This window comes from Papilio polytes, unplaced genomic scaffold, assembly GCF_000836215.1.
Source record: "Papilio polytes unplaced genomic scaffold, Ppol_1.0 DF823912.1, whole genome shotgun sequence".
Classification (NCBI taxonomy): domain Eukaryota; kingdom Metazoa; phylum Arthropoda; class Insecta; order Lepidoptera; family Papilionidae; genus Papilio; species Papilio polytes.
Window position 1 is genome coordinate 1,822,518 of NW_013525292.1, and position 19,897 is coordinate 1,842,414.

Consider the following 19,897-nt stretch of genomic DNA (forward strand, 5'->3'; position numbering starts at 1 on the left):
AGTCTCGTCTAACTTACGACCACCTCTACTCGTCGGACCTGGAATTTGTATACGATATAAAATATGCCTCATTACTTTAAACAATATAAGCAAACATTAACCCATATATCGTAAAGAGTTCCATATATTTATGGATGATACGCTAGGCTCAATAAAATTAGGCATCCGGGGTACGTAAAAGATAGAATGGGAGCCTATGCAATTTATTCTTTACGAATTTTGAATTGTAGAAAGAATTTCAATCTTTCAATCAAATAAACGAAATAGTTGTTGACTATTCAATACCATGACTAATAATTATGACTAGTTGTGGTCAAGTCAATAGGCCTAAAAGTTAATTTCCTTTAGAAGTAACATTTTGTCATTTATTATAGAAACTGAAGGTCTATTTTTCTGATAATACTTCCTAAAATTAATGGCCTATATATACTAAATAGCATATTTATATTCTACCACTTGATACCATAAAATCGCAATAAAATATAATGCATTTAATCTAATCCGTTATAAGAAGCAATAAAAATGTAACGTTACATAGTTACCGATTATTGTATAAAGTAAATAACTGTGATTACTTTTCATATACTATATCTTTATACCGTTATAATATGACACGTTAAGAACGGGTAAATATGATCAATATCTCTTTATATGGAGCTAGTCATCAACTCAATTCTGTGTAGTCGACTTACAGTCGCATAATCAAGGGTAGTATATTAACTGTGGAAGATTAGGGTGTTTGTATATAATTACAATACATAACAGGTTGCAGTGCAGTTGAGAATATGACTGTATAATGATTATACTGCATTAAAATATCGATTTTCTACTTGTATCACGGTTAAATTAGAAATTTAGTTTTACCAATAGAAACACATAATTGTTAGCCTTTTAACTATTTCTATATATTCTGTATTCTTAAAAAGTTATTTAGTCTATTTATCAATACCGTTTATCTTTATTTAAAACAACAATTAGGAAAATATTAGGAAACGGAAGGAATAAGCGAATAAAGGAAGGAAATATAAGGGGTTAAGTCGCAGTCTCGACGCAGTCACCACGGAACGTTCCATATCTTTGCGTTGTCGCATTAGAACTTAGTTTGTGTATTTTAAAGTAATTTATAATCATTGTAAATATGGCCGTCCGTGTATATTTTGTAGGAAGTCTTTTGTGGAAATATCTAACATAGTGTAACTATCGCTAAAATACGATGGATTTTCCTTATACAATATCTTTGGGTAGACATGCTATCTGTTTTATTAAATAGTCGCATAATATTACAGTCGACGTTAATTGGTCATAGGAAACACTGGGTTCTGTTATACTATTTTTTATGTTTGTTATACTAGCGCTTGACCACGATCCCACCTGAAGAAAATGATGATGCAGTATACGATTAACGTATATGAGTGCGGTAAATCTAGGAATAGAATTCAATACCTATAGATATTCTAACTTATATTCTACAGGGTGTTTAGTTAAACATTACGCGTAGGTGGATTGATAAATAGCTCCGCTGTAGCACTGTTCCAGTGGCGCCAGTGACGTCATCAATACGATAATTTGCACTTGTATCCGTGCAATTGAACGGGCAAACGTTATTTAGCTACTGTTTTTATTCTATTATTATTAACAAACTATATCTTTCTATGCTAATATAATAAAGCGAAATCACGCACTACTTCGTGACGTAGGATGTCAACAATCACGGTATGTTTTTGAATATTTTTTTATAATAAAAAACACTACTCTTACGACATACTTTAGGCTATATGTTTTCAAGCTATTCAACTTAGCGGGTAAATAAATTGGGAAATCCTTCATGTGGGAACGGGACCATAAACTACAAGCTGCCAACATCAAGGAAGCAAGGTTGCCATGGTTGTCAATTGTGCATTTGAATTTTGACATTTGTAATTAAAAATATCACAAATGTAAAAAATTAAATAAAACTTATGTAATTTGCGGATGGAGCCGCACGGAAAGAGCTTTTTAGTAACAAACAAAAAAAAATAACTACATACAGTACAGATGATAAAAGATGAAAAAAGTTATATTTGACATATTAAGAACTTTTTGCTATATTTCAGTTTTTGTCAACTAAGAACTATTATAGATTATATTCTAGATCTATTATAGATTAAATAAGAAAAGGATCTTAGTAAAGCATTTTCACAACCAAATTTTACCTTTGCCTTTGAAGACACTATTTGAATGTAATGGGACAGCTGATTCTTTATTACTCTTTGCTGTACCTAGAATAAATCTTTTTTCGTTTAGAATATTATAGTTGTCTACGCAATTCAGGCTTTGAATTCTCACAAACTATTCCATATGTTGATTTGAATTTTATTTTATACGAAAATTAATCTAATTCCATTCTGACGAGCTCAAATCACCGGATCAATTTCCATTAATTTTACACGAAAAAAGCAAATAAAAATAGCGGCTAAACTTATTAAAGTAAGCGAAATTTCTGTACTTATTATGTTGATAAAATTATATTGTGTAATAATAATAAAAAAGGTAAAACTTACACTTACATTTAAGGTAGTTCTCCTCGAACTTAGCCCTCATTTGTTTGTACGATTCCAGGCATTTCTGATAATCGCTCTGCTTTCTCTGCACTTCTTCTGTTAACTGTAAAGATAATAAAACACTTTATTAAACATAATTCATAGAAATAAAAACCAAATCACTAAGCCAAAACACTTTTCAATACTAAGAAAAATATTACATCATCAATTTAAAAAGAAATCACGTTAAAAGACACAGCCAAAAAACTAAAATTAAACAAAACTAGCTGTTGCCTACGAATTCGCCCGCGTGAAATTAAAAAATATAGCCTATGTTACTCACTGAAAACGTAGTTTTTCAATGGTGAAAGAAGTTTTGAAATCGGCTCAGTAGTTTTCGACTTCAATACATACAAAAATACAAATCTTTCCTCTTTATATTAGTATAATATAAAACCAAATTCTTTAAAGGTATATTTTTGTAATATAACTAAAAAATCAAGGATTCCAAGGTATTAAAAGTATAATTATAACACATATGACTTCATAAAAACCCACAGTTTTTCTACTCGTATAAAAACTGAATTAACAATCCTTCCTGTATACCGTCATCCTTTAAAACCACAAGAATATAACTTCCTAGCATAATAATGATCAAAACATTAGCAACCAAAACAGTTTTTTATCTGTATTTATGAAAAAAACTTAAGATTATTAACATAACGTAATAACGTGTTAATTCCTTTATTTAGTACCCACGTAATGTAATAATTGCTTTGTTAATTTACGCGTATTATAATAACAAGAGAGTAATGGTTTTTAAACTTTAGACCCCACAGGAGTTCGCAAAACCTTTGTTAGGGGGTCACAGCACCTTATAAGAATTTCATTGTTTTTTTAATTTTCAAATTAGGAAAACTTGTGGAAAATTTATTTTATGGTTATCTGCTCCAAATAGCAAGGGGTCGAGAACTTATATTATTTGGTTAAGGGGTCGTGTGGTGAAAAAGTTTGACAATCGCCTGCCTAGAGAGTCGCTCAAGTGTGTCATTGTGAACAAGTAGTAGTGTGTCATGGGAGTGTTTCATTGATTATTGTGTACAGATTAAAAACTTTAATTTGCTTGTACAATGTTTCATGAAGCGTTTTAGGTTAGAATTTTTTAGGGGCATTAAATAAAATGTCTGTTTTTACTGTTATCGTAACATTGCTGATGTAAGATGGTTTAGGAAACTGTTCTTATAGAAGATATTTAATATAGATTTATTTTCTTATTACTTACAAAGTCCAAATTTCAATACAGACGTATATTCATCAAATTGATATTTATGGTTTAGTTGATCGTTTCAATAACCAAGAATTGTATCACAGATAAAAAAACTTGTGTTAAATTAAATGATGTAAAGTGTACAGCCTTCAACGGAGCCTCGCCGGAAATGTTTGGCATAACACGCCCGCGCTCCGACCGCTATCTGCACACGACTGTTACTAACCAATTGTTAAGTTACTTATTAATATTCATTATGTAAGGATCACTTGAATGACGTAATTTTCATGTACCCAATTTTACATTTTTGTTTTTGTATTTTTTTTAAAGGATGTGAATAAAGTTCCAACTACATGCTACTATGGACCAGCTTTCATTTTTAAAATGTTACGATACAAATTTTTAAATTCTTTATATTATTCCTTAGGTTACAATGCTTTACTTGGCTTTTAAACATTGGTAAAATATGTGATTCAATAAGTGAATCACTCGGCGTCCTAATAGCGTCCATTATAAGGTCTCATAAGTAAAATGCGCGCGAATTAAAAACGCATTATCGTTCCGTTTCACTCGCGATTATTTTATTCGGAATGGGTTACGGTAATTGATTAAAAAGTGATAAATTCGAGAATAGTGTAATATGCAATAAGTACAGTGTGTTTTTTTATTTTTTTTAAATAAACACGACAATCGAGTGTTAACCTTTGTTTTAATAGACCGATGTAATTAAATCGAATGCAATAAAATCTAAAACAGAAACGTCGATGGTATAAAAAAATGGAATTTCGAGCTGCATGTAACCTCTTGTAAAACAAACGCATAAAGACGAGGTTAATGCGCTGTACTCGGCCGTTATAAATAGCGTATATCAAAACGTTTAAACACGTGACTTCTTATATCTGGATACGGTACATAGACATGATCACCATACTAATGCCAAAGATAATTCTATTCTATTTTTTTATGTTAACGGTGGCGAACGCGCAAGCGGCCAGTTAAATTTGCCAAAATAACGAAGTGGCCGTTGCCCATGCAAACAGTTATTTTGGAAGTAACACTTAATATTATGTGATTGTGACGTGGACAATCCAAATCAGTCCTTACGTTAGTCCGTGATTCCATTATTTGGCCAAGAAATAGAGTTAAATATTTGAGCTAATAGACAGTCTTTACGTTCTCTATATACACAAATGTTATTACTTTTAAGATAGAAATAAGTACAAAATCTGAGCTAAATTTTCTTGTACATCTTTACACCCGATTTGCGGCAACTTTAAACTCAAGCGATGCGCCATAACTCGCCGTCGTAAAATAACATGCAATCGTTCCGAGAATGCAATTCGATGCGATATTTAAAAATATACGAGCATAAGAAATAATACGAAAAAGAGTTTGTTTCGTCGTTCGGCCTCTGCGGTAAACCGCTAACGCCCCGATCACATTGACATACGAAAGCTCAGCGGAATTGAAATATGAATTCCACTTCGCTATGATATAGTAAGCCTGTTAACAGTTTTGTAGAACGAAACAGTGTTATATTAATTTACAATAGGTTAAAAGATTCTCTCGTAATCATTCTAATATTTATTCTTCAATACGCATTAAACAAAACGCGGAACTATTTCCACTTCATGTTTTTCTTATCTGTGTTATTGGTATTGCATCGGGCTAGCGGGCTAGTGCGGCAGCAGTTGCTGATCCTACAAATGTGTACATAGGCACCATATGAAATTAATATATTCGGATATCGATACTGCATACGTAGGTCAATGTGATCGGGGCGTTAGGGCCAACTATTAGCATGATCTGTACTCGTTTGAACACTATCTTGTTTGTGGTTTTGTGATGAATCTTGTGACGTCACACAACATGATTGTTAGACGTGTTATTCCAGTGTGTATCACAACAGGACTAATGTACGTCAATAATAATGACGTATTAATAAATAATAGTCATACACAAACAGTATTTTTAAAGTAAACATAAATAATTACAATGTTAAGTGATAAGGTCAAAGGCAACAGTTTTATAAGTGTTTATTTCATAACCCTAAAAACGATCCCTCATCTATACCATTATAATAAAGCGTAAACACACACTTTGTTGCCTAAGATGTCAGCAATTACAGCATATTTTTGAATAATCCCTTATTTAATAAAAAAAAAAGCCCTACAATAACGTCACGCTTTAGGCTATATATTTTCACGGCATTGTTTGCCATAAGTTGCTGCCAACATCAAAGAAGCAAGGTTACCATGCTTTGTCATCATGTCATGTCATTTTGACATTTGCAATTGATAATTTAACACATGTAAACAATAAAATAAACTTATAATAATTTTATGCGGATGAAGTCGCACGGGAACAGCTAGTTGTTGTATAAAGCCAGATACAGACGTTCAGTTTTAATAGATTTCTAAACGTCGATCATAGGACCAGTGTTTTACGATTGGTGTATTATTTCTATAGCATTTTATGAATGAATTATTACTTTAACAACTAAACCCATCGATGTTTGATAAATTGCAAATAAGTATTGGAGAAATCAAACTTAAAATGTTGATGTATAAAAGCTTTCAATATCTAACTGCAATAATTATTACAATGGAAAGAGAAAGTTCAATGAAGCGGATTCACAAAGACATTGTGCAAGTTTGCTGTGGTCGTACTGAAGAACTTGTTTGTGTGTGTTAGGGAGTGTCAACTACTGATCATTCTAAATCAAAATTCGTCCTTTCAATTGATATTAAAGACATCTATATAAACAAAGTATGTTACAACGCTCACTATTAATTCCTATAAAAAATATTAATCTCTACAAAGTATCGAAATATAACGCGTTAATTAACATACTCGATGTTATTGCGTTGATTTTTTACAATCTTAGCTAAATCAAAAACAGACAGAATTATAAAACTTCGGTAGCTACATATTACAAGATAATTGCAGGATTATACACCGACAGGACAAAGCAAGATGGCGCCTAACGGTAAAATACAATATTTTAGCGCAACTTTTTCGTCGAAGGCAGGGTTGACGTACTGTTTACTTAGCAAGGTCAACCTGTTTAAATGTTCCTCAGACAAATTGCACTTTGGATAAACCAAGACATTATTAATAAGTCATCTTACTTGTTATCTATACTATCTAGACTATTAGCGTAAACACACACTTCTTGGTAGCCTAAGATGTCAGCAATTACAGCATATTTTTGAATAACTCTTTTTTTTATAAAAAGCCCTACACTTACGTCACTTAATTGTCGTTGATACGAAAAATACCATCTTATGTTATTGCGAAATTTGTGCCCAATAACTAGATAAAATATGTATTTATAACTATAGTCTATTGTCACTGTTGACCCACATACAACGACTGCTTTGCATGCCGAACGGAGGCATCTCGGCTATGTCTTTCATAGATACCAGCCAATGGATTGCGAAATGACATCATGCGTGAAAGATATTACATTGCCACTAGCGAAAAAATATATATCGTTCTCTTTCTTTTATCTCTATTATCCGAAGAGTGAAAGTGATAACAATATTCAGAGTTATCGAAGTGGAAGCCTACATTAACAATTACAGTAGAACTACATATCTATTTCTGATAAAGGTGGTTACACACTTATGATCTAATCGTGTAAATAATATTTGTTATCAGACGTCATTTAATATTTACATGACAAGCTTTTATCAGCGTATCCGTTGATTCATATAAATAAATAAAACTTTTATCTATATCATTTTTAATCTGTAATGTTTGTTCTATTGGAAATATAATATTATGGGTTTTTAGTTCTAAATTAAAATAATATTATTAGATGTTAATAGTTTATGTTTTGCATGTTGTGGCGTTCGAAAGGATGTTTGTTTTTTGAGAAAATACTTTTTTATTGCGATTAATAAATTCTGTTTTAGTAGAGTTTATTAATACAGTAGGTGCCTGCCAGTCACAACAAAAGTCACTCAAGGAAATAATCGGAAGTTTTCATACTTATTGTATTTTCTAACAATGTCGCAATTTAAAAAGTCTAGGTTGCAGCGTTTGAAATGAAGAGACTATTTTGCAGACGTTTTAAAGGGGTCATCAGTCCACCGGCTTTCTTGACAGTGATTATTGAATAGTCAAGAACCGTTCGTATCCGTAGCAAATTGAAAAGAGAAACTTATAAGTAAACAGTATAGAAAATGACAGACATTTTACAGCAACACAACACAGCAGCAAGGGGTATATCACGGTAATTTGCAAGAATACTTTCGTAACATTTCTTCATTAATAGGTAGATAAGTAGTAAATTTGTCAGTGTACTTTACGCCCGAAAGAGGCGCTGCACAAATCATATAAGAATTTTCGTGCTAGGCTGCCAGTTACAATACTTTCGACATTTACCAATCAAGTTCAATTTTCTGTTAAGATTAAAGACACAAAAATCTCGCAAAAATCATTACAATAAGATATATACATTAATAATTACGGCGCTAAAAAGCTGAAAGATATTTTTTTTTACATTTAATAGACCAAAGTATAGTCATCAGAGAAGTTCATAAAAATATCAATGGCCACGTGCATTAGTAACGCACGACTTGCAAAGCATCCTTTGCCACATGCATGTGTGTAATCATTTTATTTTTACGAGCAGCACGATTCGCCGCGATTTTTGCAAATAAACATCGGACGCACAAAGGGCACGATATAAAACTGGTTCTGCGTAATATAAGCGTTTTGCTTACTTAAACTATTTCAATACTACACTTACAAACTAATTAAAAGAAAAGATATTTAACGTTAAGATAAATAAGCAGACACTTAGTGAGATATCACATAGTAAGGGGTGTCCCTTGCTATGTACAAATATTTTATTTAAGGAAAATGTATGACAAAATATGTAGTTTAAATTGCTTCTTGTCAACTGGCCTGTTTCCCGTTTGTGAATACAACGGAATACTCGTCAGCTGTCATTTCTGGATGAATGACGTCATCAATCTACCAACCAGTTTAACATCTTTATATCCCCCTGTATAATTAGTCCGGCCTACAATCTATAGCCTTCCTATAGTCTTGTAATAAACGTTTATTCGTACACAAAGTTGCGATTTAAGTATTATCAAACTGTAAGTTGTTACAGGCGAGTATATGTAATTAGTAATTACCTCTGGAAGATTTTAGTTGATTATACACTCTGTATTATAGAGGAATCATAAGGAGAAAGTTTAATTAGGACAAAGTTTAATAATTTTCTTAGGAATATTGATTAATTTCGATAAGCGGCAACAGAAAAATTTTTTCTAATCGTAAATCTCGTGAATTGAAACGAAAAACGAATTGAAATATACTTTTTTTCTGCTATTATCTAACTAATTTTTATTTAAATTATGGATTTTTCTATAACCGATCTTAATTTTTACACCTTTGTAATTTGTTAAAATAATAAGCTAAATTTATTTTTTCCACTCTTTCTATACTATTATAATAAAGCGTAAACACACTTCTTTATTCCCTAATATGTCAGCAATTACAGCATATTTTTGGACAGTTCTTCTTTTAATAAAAAGCCCTACACTTACGTCACGCTTTAAGCTATATATTTTCACGCCATTAAACTTAGGGGTAAATATTTTGGACAAAATCCTAATCTGGGAAAGAGACCATAAGTTGCTGCCAACATCAAGGAAGCAATCATTATCATCATGTCATGTCATTTTGACATTTGCAATTGATAATTTGACAGATGTAAACAACAAAATAAAATTTTCATAATTTCATGCGGATGAAGTCGCACGGGAACAGCTATTTATTAATAATGGCTTAAGCCATTGAACTTTATAAAAGTAATTGTTGTGAATGTTTTCGTATAATTTTGTATTTTACGAAAACTTTTCCTCAATCCAGTCATCATGTCTGACGGGAACATTGTGTATGACTCGTTTCATGAATACAGTTAAAAACAAGTGCCGCCAGTTTATAATTTAATTGGTTATTGGTTGAGTCATAGGGTTACAGCAATTCAGTACAACTACATAGATAATAAATGTCTGGACTCGGGATACAGCGACTGTAAAGACTGTTTAAAATTCAGGAATCTGAAATAGTAATTACAAGTTCATATCTAGGAATGTTATATACTGCCTTGACTCTTTAGAAAATAGGATTAAAAAAAATATTTTGTTTCCCATCCCAAAATAGAAAAGGTGATTTATGTTTTCTTTTGCTTTACGTAAAAACTACAAATCTTAATTGAATATTGCAGTTAATAATACTCATATATACCACAAGATAAAGTACTCCCTTAGTGAGTCATTACTGTGCGTGCGGTTATCAGTCATTGATAAAAACATAGGAGCAGATATAAGGAAAACTATTTGACATGTTGAGAGGTACTTGTTGTAAGTTCTCATTGGAACCAGGTGGGGTCGCTTTCACCGGACCCCAGACAGCATGACGCAGTATAAGTATACTACGATTCAAGCTTTATGGAGGCTCGGGGTAAACTGCGAATACATATCTAAGTGGGTACTGCGGTCTCAAAATTGCAAGCCGGTGTAAATCATACTAATATTATAAATGTGAAAGTTTAGATGGATGGATAGATGTTTGTTAGAGTTTGTAGCTTAAACGGCTGAACGGATTTCGACGAAATTTAGTACTTTCTTCACTTTTGTTTTTCTTTGATTCCACGCGCACGAAGTCGCGGGCGAAAACTAGTAGTACTATATATAAATTGCTGATAACTGATATTGTTTATCTGAACATGGGAAAATATTTACTACCAATTATATTTGTATCTTGTATCGTGTTTTTAAACTTAAATAGATTGATTACATTATTGATTACTTACATACACATTATTGTAAATTTAATGACTGAAAAAAAAATGTTGCTAAATAAGGATAAAAAAGAAATAAACACGCTGTTATTGTTATTAAAAACAAAACAAAACCGTATCTGACATAATTAGGCGTAAGTTGATTGATTAAATATTTTCATAAAGTTAATTTAAACAAAATAAGATATAGTTATATTGTTGTATAGTTACTATTGAGGACTATCATTCCTGTTTCCTGTACGCTAATGCCTAGGGCATGCATCGTTACACCTTCCCACGATGCATTTGCTAAGCAATTATACACGCCCTATGCCTCGAGATAAATTCAAGAAATATTTTAAAAAGATACGATATTAATGACTCAGTATAAGATATTGAGGACATATTTACTAGTGCCATTTTAATTTAACGCTTTAATTTTTAGATTAGTTGAGTAGTATGAGTCATAACCGATATATTCTTGTTTTAATATCTAAAAGGGAAAAGACCCCTTTTAACAAGGGTCAAAAAGTTAAAAGTTAAATTTTGGCCGATCGATGCACTGACAGTCACTTTTACAGACCCCCCTTTTTATTTTAGTTTTATCCGACCTTAACAATTTTTTTTATAACATAAGATGGCAAACGAGCAAGCGGCCACTTGATTCCGCCAAAATGGCGAAGCGACCGCTGCCCATGGACATCTGCAATTGCAGATGCGTCGCCTACCCTTATCCGACGGAGGAGGAGACGCACATAAAGAGGATGTTTCCTCTTCCTATGCATCTCCTCCAAAATAATACTAAGTTGTCACATTGTAGACATAAGAAGATAATGTCCCTGTTTTGTATGAAGATAATGTTATCTCTGTTATCTTCATACAGAACGACAGGGATGGCAATACACAGGTGTTAAGAATATGTTAATTAAAGCTTCATCGTGCGGCCTATATAAACAATAACATTCAATTGATATTGTTAGTCATGATGGAATTCATTGAAAGGATACGCGAGGCCTCCGCAAAGTTTATAAGTTCATGGAAACATTTGTAAGGTATATATTCATTGTAATGTCACAATAAAATTGTTTTACTAGCTTCACTTCGTAGGTAATATTTTAATTAAACATGTCAAAATATACGTTTTCATGAAATAGCTTAACATCCCTTAAAATATACAACGTAATATACCGTTTTTCTGTCCAAAAAATTCATGACATTAAAGTACTATCTTACAAAATTAAAAACGCATAATGCACCATAGAAAGTGCTTGGAGTACACGAGCATTAGAATTCTGCCGTATTACACGTAGGTTAAAATAAACAGGCTTGTTTATATGTGGTAAGGACATTGACACAGCATACCGGCACGTTCCAACAGCACAAAACTACAATCTCTAACGTCCGTGACTATTCTACAATAAGGATTCTGACATATAACAAATTGAACGTATTGATATTTCTGATTGTATAATAAAACATACGATTTAGAATATAGTAAATCAAAGAAATGAAATTTACAAGAATTAAAGCCTTTTATATCGGTTTTCTTACTCAAGAAACTTATAATATAAACAAATATTTAATTCTGCTATACAGATGTTTAGGGCATAACCCACCAAATAGTAAATTGTCTGATAACTATCGAACCTGTGGTGGATGGGAATATGTGATGGAAGTATCGGATTTTGTTCTCTTACAGTGACGTTTTTAAGCTATCTGAGCCTCTATCAGCCAGTGGTGGGACAGGGCGTTGTTCTTTAGTCAATACAAAATTACGGTATAAAGTATCCATACATTTAAATCAAACTAATATTATAAATGCGAAAGTTTAGATGGATGGATGTTTGTTAGAGTTTGTAGCCTGAACGGCTGAACGGATTTCGATGAAATTTGGTATAGATGTAGAGCATAGGAAGAACACATAGGCTGTTCACTTTTGTTTCTTTTTTAATTACGCACGGTCGGAGTTGCGGGCGAAAGCTAGTTACAAATATTTCCGAGAACAGAGCAAGGAAGAGCAAATCAAAATTCATTAAGGAAGTTAATATCATAAAATCTCTTTCCGAGAAAGCAATCTAGTATACAAACTAATGAATAATGAATCCTTACAAGTTTTTATTTAGTTTTATAACGCACTAGCTGTTCCCGTGCGACTTATTTTGCATAAAATTATGAAATCTTATTTTTATGTTTACATGTGTCAAATTATCAATTGCAAATGTCACAATGACATGACAAGATGACAAACCATGGCAATCTTACTTCCTTGATGTTGGCAGCAACTTATGGTCTCTTTCCCACATTAGGGTTTTTATCCAAAATATTTACCTAAAGCGTGACGTAAATGTAGGCCTTTTTATTACAAAAAGAATTATCCAAAAATATGCTGTAATTGCTGACATCTTAGGCAACAAAGAAGTGTGTGTTTACGTTTTATTATAATAGTATAGATTAGTTTATTTTAAGTACTTTAAACATCCGTAGGTGATGTAAAAGATAAATTATATTGAAGTCCATAAGTAAACGAGTTCTTAGTATATCGTTTAGCTACCTCGCCGACTTTATTTGTACAGCTATGCAAACTGAACGCTGGCTGTTATCTTAAACCATATTAGGCAGAGCCTGCTCTCTTTAATCAAATACACAAATCAAACTCGTATTAAAGTAAAGCCCGTTATACAAAGGCTCTTGTTAAACTGGTCGTTTTCTATGAAAGTAATGACAATGTTACGTTAGCAAGGAAAGGAATAGGATCTACAGTCCGACAACTTAATATTTTCTGTAATACAATACAAAATTTTTATAGAAAAATACAGCAATAGTCATGTTAAAAAAATATACTTTTAGTGCCAATTAAAATAATTATGCTGTTAAAAATTTAATAAAAAAATATTTATTTTAAGCTTATATTGAATACCGCTATTAAACATTATGTTTTCTGTCACCGTTAGTCAGTGAGCCTTTGTCCAGAAAGTAAGTTTTTTCTTGTAATTTAGTTTTAGTATAACGCTGCCCTTATTATACGTTACGCATATTACGTATGTGGTGTTTATTTACGTAATAATTTATATTCAACAACCATGTCCCATGTGAATTCATGAAGCGAACTATTACGCAAATTAGATAAGCCTGTCTTAAAATACATACTGTATAGAGGTACTTTTACTTTTAATCGATCAGTATTCAGAAAGTTTTAACTTTCCCCCGCACGGCGGCGCGGGCGACGAACTTGTACGCATGTACTTGTATCTCAAAGTGGCTTTAGCCGGAAACAAAGATGCACCTCATTGCGTCATTATGTCATCATAAAATAGCCTTTTTTGGTTTGTCTTGTGTTTCTTTAAATTATTATGCTAGACTTTAGGATTATAATAATTTTGTTACAAAAAAAAACAATTTCAAACTAGAACCATAGAAAAAAATCCACCTAGAATTAGGCATCTGTAAATGTACTAAACTAGACTGGGTGTTTACCATGTGCGTGGTTTCAAATAGGATAAATCTATCACCGTTACCATAGGTTTGACCTATCAATTCGCCAATATCACATCACAGCTAAATACCGTAATAATTAACAATTTTCTTTGTTATACATTGATCACTCGCTTTAGTGCACAGCACACAAGCTCATTGTTTACACACAGACGCACACAAAGACGCGATCGTGGCCGCTTCGGGCGAGAGGCCTGCGCCCGCGTCGCTCCTGACACAGGTTTACTCAATGAACTGTGCAAAGGGATGGGAAAACGCTTTAACATATCGATATTAATTCACAAATTAAAAAGTACAATACAATTAAAACTTTAAACGGTGATTTTTAATTTCGGTAGACTTTTCAAAAGTGTACATATTAAAGAAGGAATTAAATTGTAGTGATTATTTTTATGCCTAAATACACAGCCGCATTCAGTCATTCTATAATTTAAGAGTGTAGATTTAAAAAGTAAAATGCCTAACCATTAGGCAAACATTAGGCAAACAGTTGAACATGAAATTCAGCAAATCGTGGTCTCAAACAACGAGTTAAAAATTCATAAACATGAACTCATTATTTTTCTTGTTTTACTACATGACATAACAAGGTGGTCAACTTTCTTCACGGACATCTTAGTAATGTCAGTGAACATTTAATTTTCCAACTTAATCTCAATTAATGTCCTTGCTGCATTGGTGAATGGACGGAAGCTAGCGCATAATAAACAGATTTATGAAGTATCAAACCGTTTATTCAATAATTTACAACAAGAGTATAAAGCAAAATAAAATGTAGATTAAATTGGTGTTTCAGAAGTCTAATAAAACATGCGTAAAATATAAACGTCTATGCGTAACCTCAAAAACAATCTTTGTCAGAATTCTATTTTTGTCGCTACGTAATCTTATTGAAATGATGCGATAATTCGTTCTTTTGTATCTAGAACAGATACAAGACTTATCAAATTTCATTTCCTACAATAGCGGAGTCATCAATTGGCATATTAATTAGTTCATAACTATTATTAATTGTTAAGAATGACGCACTGTTGACAACATAAAATGAAAATATGTAGATACATAGTTTCGATTGTATGTCATCAGTATTACAAACTTGTGATGTAAGAACTTAAAATACGAAAGTGCATGGCCCTTTTCTGGATGTGAAATTTGCCAAAGCTATAGAAGATTCTGTCATTTAACTGCTATCATCAACATCTACTACAAAAAAAAGAAGCTTTAACTGCATTTGGATTTGTTTGAAACATTACTAAGTTATTTGAATCTTCTAATACATTGAAAGTCAAAACAAACATGCTCTTAACGGACTTTGTACTTGTTAACTATCAAACTATCTAGAAAAAGAATCTGTTTTAAAATTTTATTCAAAAATATGTGTAGACATAGACAAGTTTTGTTATAACTACATCCTTAAACCAAATAGACATACGATTGTGTATTGATTATCATTGGGTATTGTTCGCTTGTAACTTAATAATAAATACTATCTCCCAAGATTGCTTAAGTATAATTAGCAGGTATGGGTTTATATTTAAATTGACGCTCTCATACAACGATCGTGTGAACTGTATTATCTAAAAAATGATTGAGGCTGAATATTTTTTACTGTTTTCAAAAGTATTCCCTCCATGAAATAGTGATTTGTAGCGTAACCTTTTTTCCAAAATAAGCCAATTTATTGAATTATGATCTATTTCAGATAACTAAAAAAACTTTAATTTAAACTTATTTATATAAATGCGAAAGAGTTTGTAGCCTAAACTCTCTACCCACCTCACTAAGTCGCAGGTGTGAGTTGTGAAGGGAAAAAGGGTAGGAAATTTGGGCGTCAGTTTTTTGGAAATTAGGTCAGAATTTGGAAACTAGATAGTACACAACAAACGCACATCACTATTCGAGAGTGTAGGGCGTTAAGTGGGCGGGATCGTTGCACTGACTAGCAGTAAAACTTTCCTTCTCTCTCGTGCACAATTTCACAAAATATAGTGCGGTACATACAGTGCCGACTGTTCATTTCACAAGCAGTAATTACCGACTCTTAAAAGTTATAGTTTTAATTTTTTTTAAGATTGCAAGGCCTTATTATTTTATTCATCTGACTCGTTTCCTACAACTGGTCTCGTCAACCTCGTAAACTTTTTATAACTTGAATAATAATTGTTAATTACGTTGATCTTCTAGTTTGTTGGATTATCTTCCTGTTGAACTTAGGTTTGAATTTGGAAGAGATTGCATTGTTACCATTTACAAAAATCTGTTTTGCCTACGACCTACTCTATGGTAAACGCTCAATAGTTTTTCCATAAACAATATTGTCTAATCTAGCCATAAATATGAAGTGATACCGAGTGATTATCGGTGCGGGTGAGGGCTACAGGCGATGGGCGATGGGTGGTCGGCGCGAAATTCGGCGGAGCGCTGCCCCTGTCCCAACCGGTTCTGAGAAGGCTCCGGCGGCCGCTATTGTGTCTGCCCTCTACATTAGGGATGCCACTACGCACTTTTTGATTAGTTTTATATTTAGTGTCAACCATAATCGTTTACCAAACTTCTAAGTAATAGTTTTTTTTTCTATCACTATTTCCATTTTGCGCTTTAATTGCAAAAACATAATTTTTTCCCACAATAGAAATATAGCCGTAATAAAAAAAAAACATTTGCTTTTTATTATTTACATTGTTAAAATACAGATTTGACATTTGTTGTGTTATATTTTGTTAGTGGCGACCACACCGAAGAGAATCAAGCTTTGGTCCTAACTCCCTACTCATCGCGTGCATCTTAACTTATGGTTAAAGCGCCAACTGACCTTTAATAATGTGAACGAGTTCACACTGAACGCAAAATATAACTTTTTACATAAGTTGGTAAGTACATGATTAAATTTAACACAAAAAACATGACATATGTCATCTTCCTAATGTTAAAAACGCCAAAGTTTAGATGGATGTTTGTTAGAATTTGTAGCCTAAACGGCTGAACGGATCTCGATGAAATTTTTTATAGGTTTAGAGCATAATCTGGAAGAACACATAGACTATACTTACTTTTATTTTTAATTCCACACGGATGGAGTCGCGGGCGAAAGCTAGTTTTATAATACACTTTCAACTTAGTGGTTGGAATTTAAAAAAAAATGTTATCAAACACGTTTACATAAAAAACAGCTATTATTATTAAACCCAGCTACATTGAAAGGGCTATTATCCAATATATCACGTCTGATATCCTAAGAAAACAGACAACCTTCGTCATTGCTTAACAGGTGATTCGAAATATAACACGTAGGAATCGGCAAACAGATCGCCGACGCAATAAAAACTTTCTTCCACTAGCCCGACTAGCCATACGAAATCTATTCTAAGCAGTACATACAAACCGTCTCCTCGTAGAAGCCTCGCGCTGTTAGTCTGGTGCAGCTACTCGTTTAGTGGAAATAGGGTTTAAGTAACTAACAATAGACTGGGAATAATATCGTCGGACTAATCCCTTTTACGTTACCGACGCGCCATATTTCATCTTGGCAGCCATTGTCAATAGCGCCGAGGTCAGAGGCAAATAGGAGAAAAGAACCACACTTTTGTTTTCTTTTTCCTATACTTAAACGAAATAAACAGGACAGGGTTACCACTTTCACGTTTTTTTAATCATGTTTTGTTTATCAAAATAGTTTTTTTTATATAATTTGTTTGTGTATTGTATGTATTATTTAAATTAGTAGATGATTAATGCAATTTGGAATCAATTTCAAGTTTCGAACCAAATCTTTAAAAGATATGTAGGTATTACGTTTGAATGATGTATAAAATCCCAGAAAATGGTACGACTTCTGTTTTCTGTATTGGACTTAATATACAAAATAAATAAATTATGATTACTCTGCTAAACAAGGGTGAAATAAGTAGGATATGATTTTGTAGGCAAATCAGATGTTATCTCTTATGAATGGTAACCCTAACAACGGCCAGTCGCCTCGACGCGCCGCCTTTTAAAACTTGAATCCTTTTTTTTCCATGTCTCATCTTTTCATTAATATATTACGTCGGACGCTGGCTGTCAATTTTACTTTTTTATTGAGTTTACCAGAGGCTCATAACAACACCGAAGCTTCGCGTTTACACTTTACCTGCGTGATTTTATGATCTGATTCAATAAATTAGTAATCTTTGGAACTCCAGCAACAAAATAGGTCCTATCTTTGTATTCTAAATAACAATCAATTTTACTTAATAACTTAGCTTGTTTTTACACTTCATTATAAAATTAAAACATCTCAATTTTTTAAATTGAAGTCATCTACATAAAGTCATGCATAAAGCACAATCAAACACTAAGATTTCACTTTTGAGTTTATATTGTCGGAAATGAACGTCTTCATCGGGCTTAATATTGCAGTTTTGACCGACTTCCTAAAAGAATGAGGTACTCAATTCGTCTCTATTTTTTTTATTTGTACACTAATAGCTAGTCTATTGGTAAGTATCTACATATATTTGTAATAATAAATATCATCTACACTTCGATTACAGCATCACGAGATCTCACCGAGATCAAGTAAGCAATTAGACGTTGCCAATCTGAAAGGAAATTATCAATTGACCCTTGCAGTTGACTTTTCAATTGGTGCCCGTCTCACTTGTTAGTTTGGCGCGAACTGAATTGAAATGGTTGAGATGCTAAGACAAGAAAAGTTCTCGCTTATTTTCATTTCACGTATAAATAATGTCCTAAGCGCAATCTGCGCTCGGCCACCTCAAGCCCGGTGAATCTGTAAATGCCTCTTCAAGGCAAACAGTGGCCGTTGAGTCACAAAAAAAAAGACAAGGCATTAAAAATGTAACCTATTCAAAGGACTTTGTTCTTGTTATAAAAGATGTTATATTTTGGAAATACCGAGAGCAAATTATAAGCAAGAAAGTCCCGCCACTTTATTACAAAACAAACAATAAGTGCGGAACTAATGAATCGGTGAAAAATAACAATGGGAAAACGTAATTCGGAACAAAGAGCATAATAACGATGAACCGTATGGAATGAAATGACAATCGATTCATAATGAAGTCGCCGACAAGCGTATAAGGAAAAACAAATACCTTTGCAATACAATTTTGAACATACCAAACACATTGAATTACGGTTTTGAGGTTATTACATTCAAAAATACTTCAATTAAAGTTACACACAATATCGCAAGAATCTAGTTCTCTATAGTTTTTTTTTTTAAAATAAAAGGTGGCAAACGAGCAGGCACCTGAATCCACCGAAATGGAAAGCGACCGCTGCCCATAAACATCCGCAATTGTAGATGCGTTGTCTACCCTTAGTTAAGGCTATGCTACTCGTAGGTAGATCTTCATTTTATACTTGAATCAATTTAAAATATTTGATTTGTTTATGAAATCTTTAATATAAGCTAGAGGATTTTAAGAATTTAACAACAGACGTAATGAATAAAGAGAATACAAGAGAATGGAGAGAAAAGTAAGGGAGAGACCAACAATTTATTGGTTTTATTTTAATATCTCATTTACATTTTAGTATACTGCCGTCATATCTTAGCAAAACTAAATACTTATTTTAAACGATTACAGAAAAAAATAACGTAGACATCCGATCTTGGAGTAAACCAATTAAACGGTGCATTGGACTATTTAGAGCGGGTATCGGTAATTCCGAGAAGTCGCTCGCCTCAGCCAAATGCCGTCCCGATGTGAACTTTGTTACATAGACGCTAATTAACAACAGTTTATTGCGTTTGAAGCTGTTTAAATAGTACAATATTCAGTTATTTTGATTTAAAATACGCTAGTT

At 32.6% G+C, this 19,897-nt stretch overlaps 1 protein-coding gene across 1 annotated transcript in view; it reads right to left on the reverse strand.

Moving 5' to 3' along the window:
• Positions 1 to 19,897, reverse strand: part of LOC106102654 (tyrosine-protein kinase Fps85D) — a 42,772-nt gene that overhangs the window by 11,734 nt on the left and 11,141 nt on the right. Inside the window, exons 3-4 of the mRNA XM_013282195.1 lie at positions 2,547 to 2,643; positions 1 to 38 (exon numbers count right to left, since the gene is read on the reverse strand). Coding sequence (XP_013137649.1) covers positions 1 to 38; positions 2,547 to 2,643 — 135 coding nt within the window. The remainder of the gene's footprint in view (positions 39 to 2,546; positions 2,644 to 19,897) is intronic.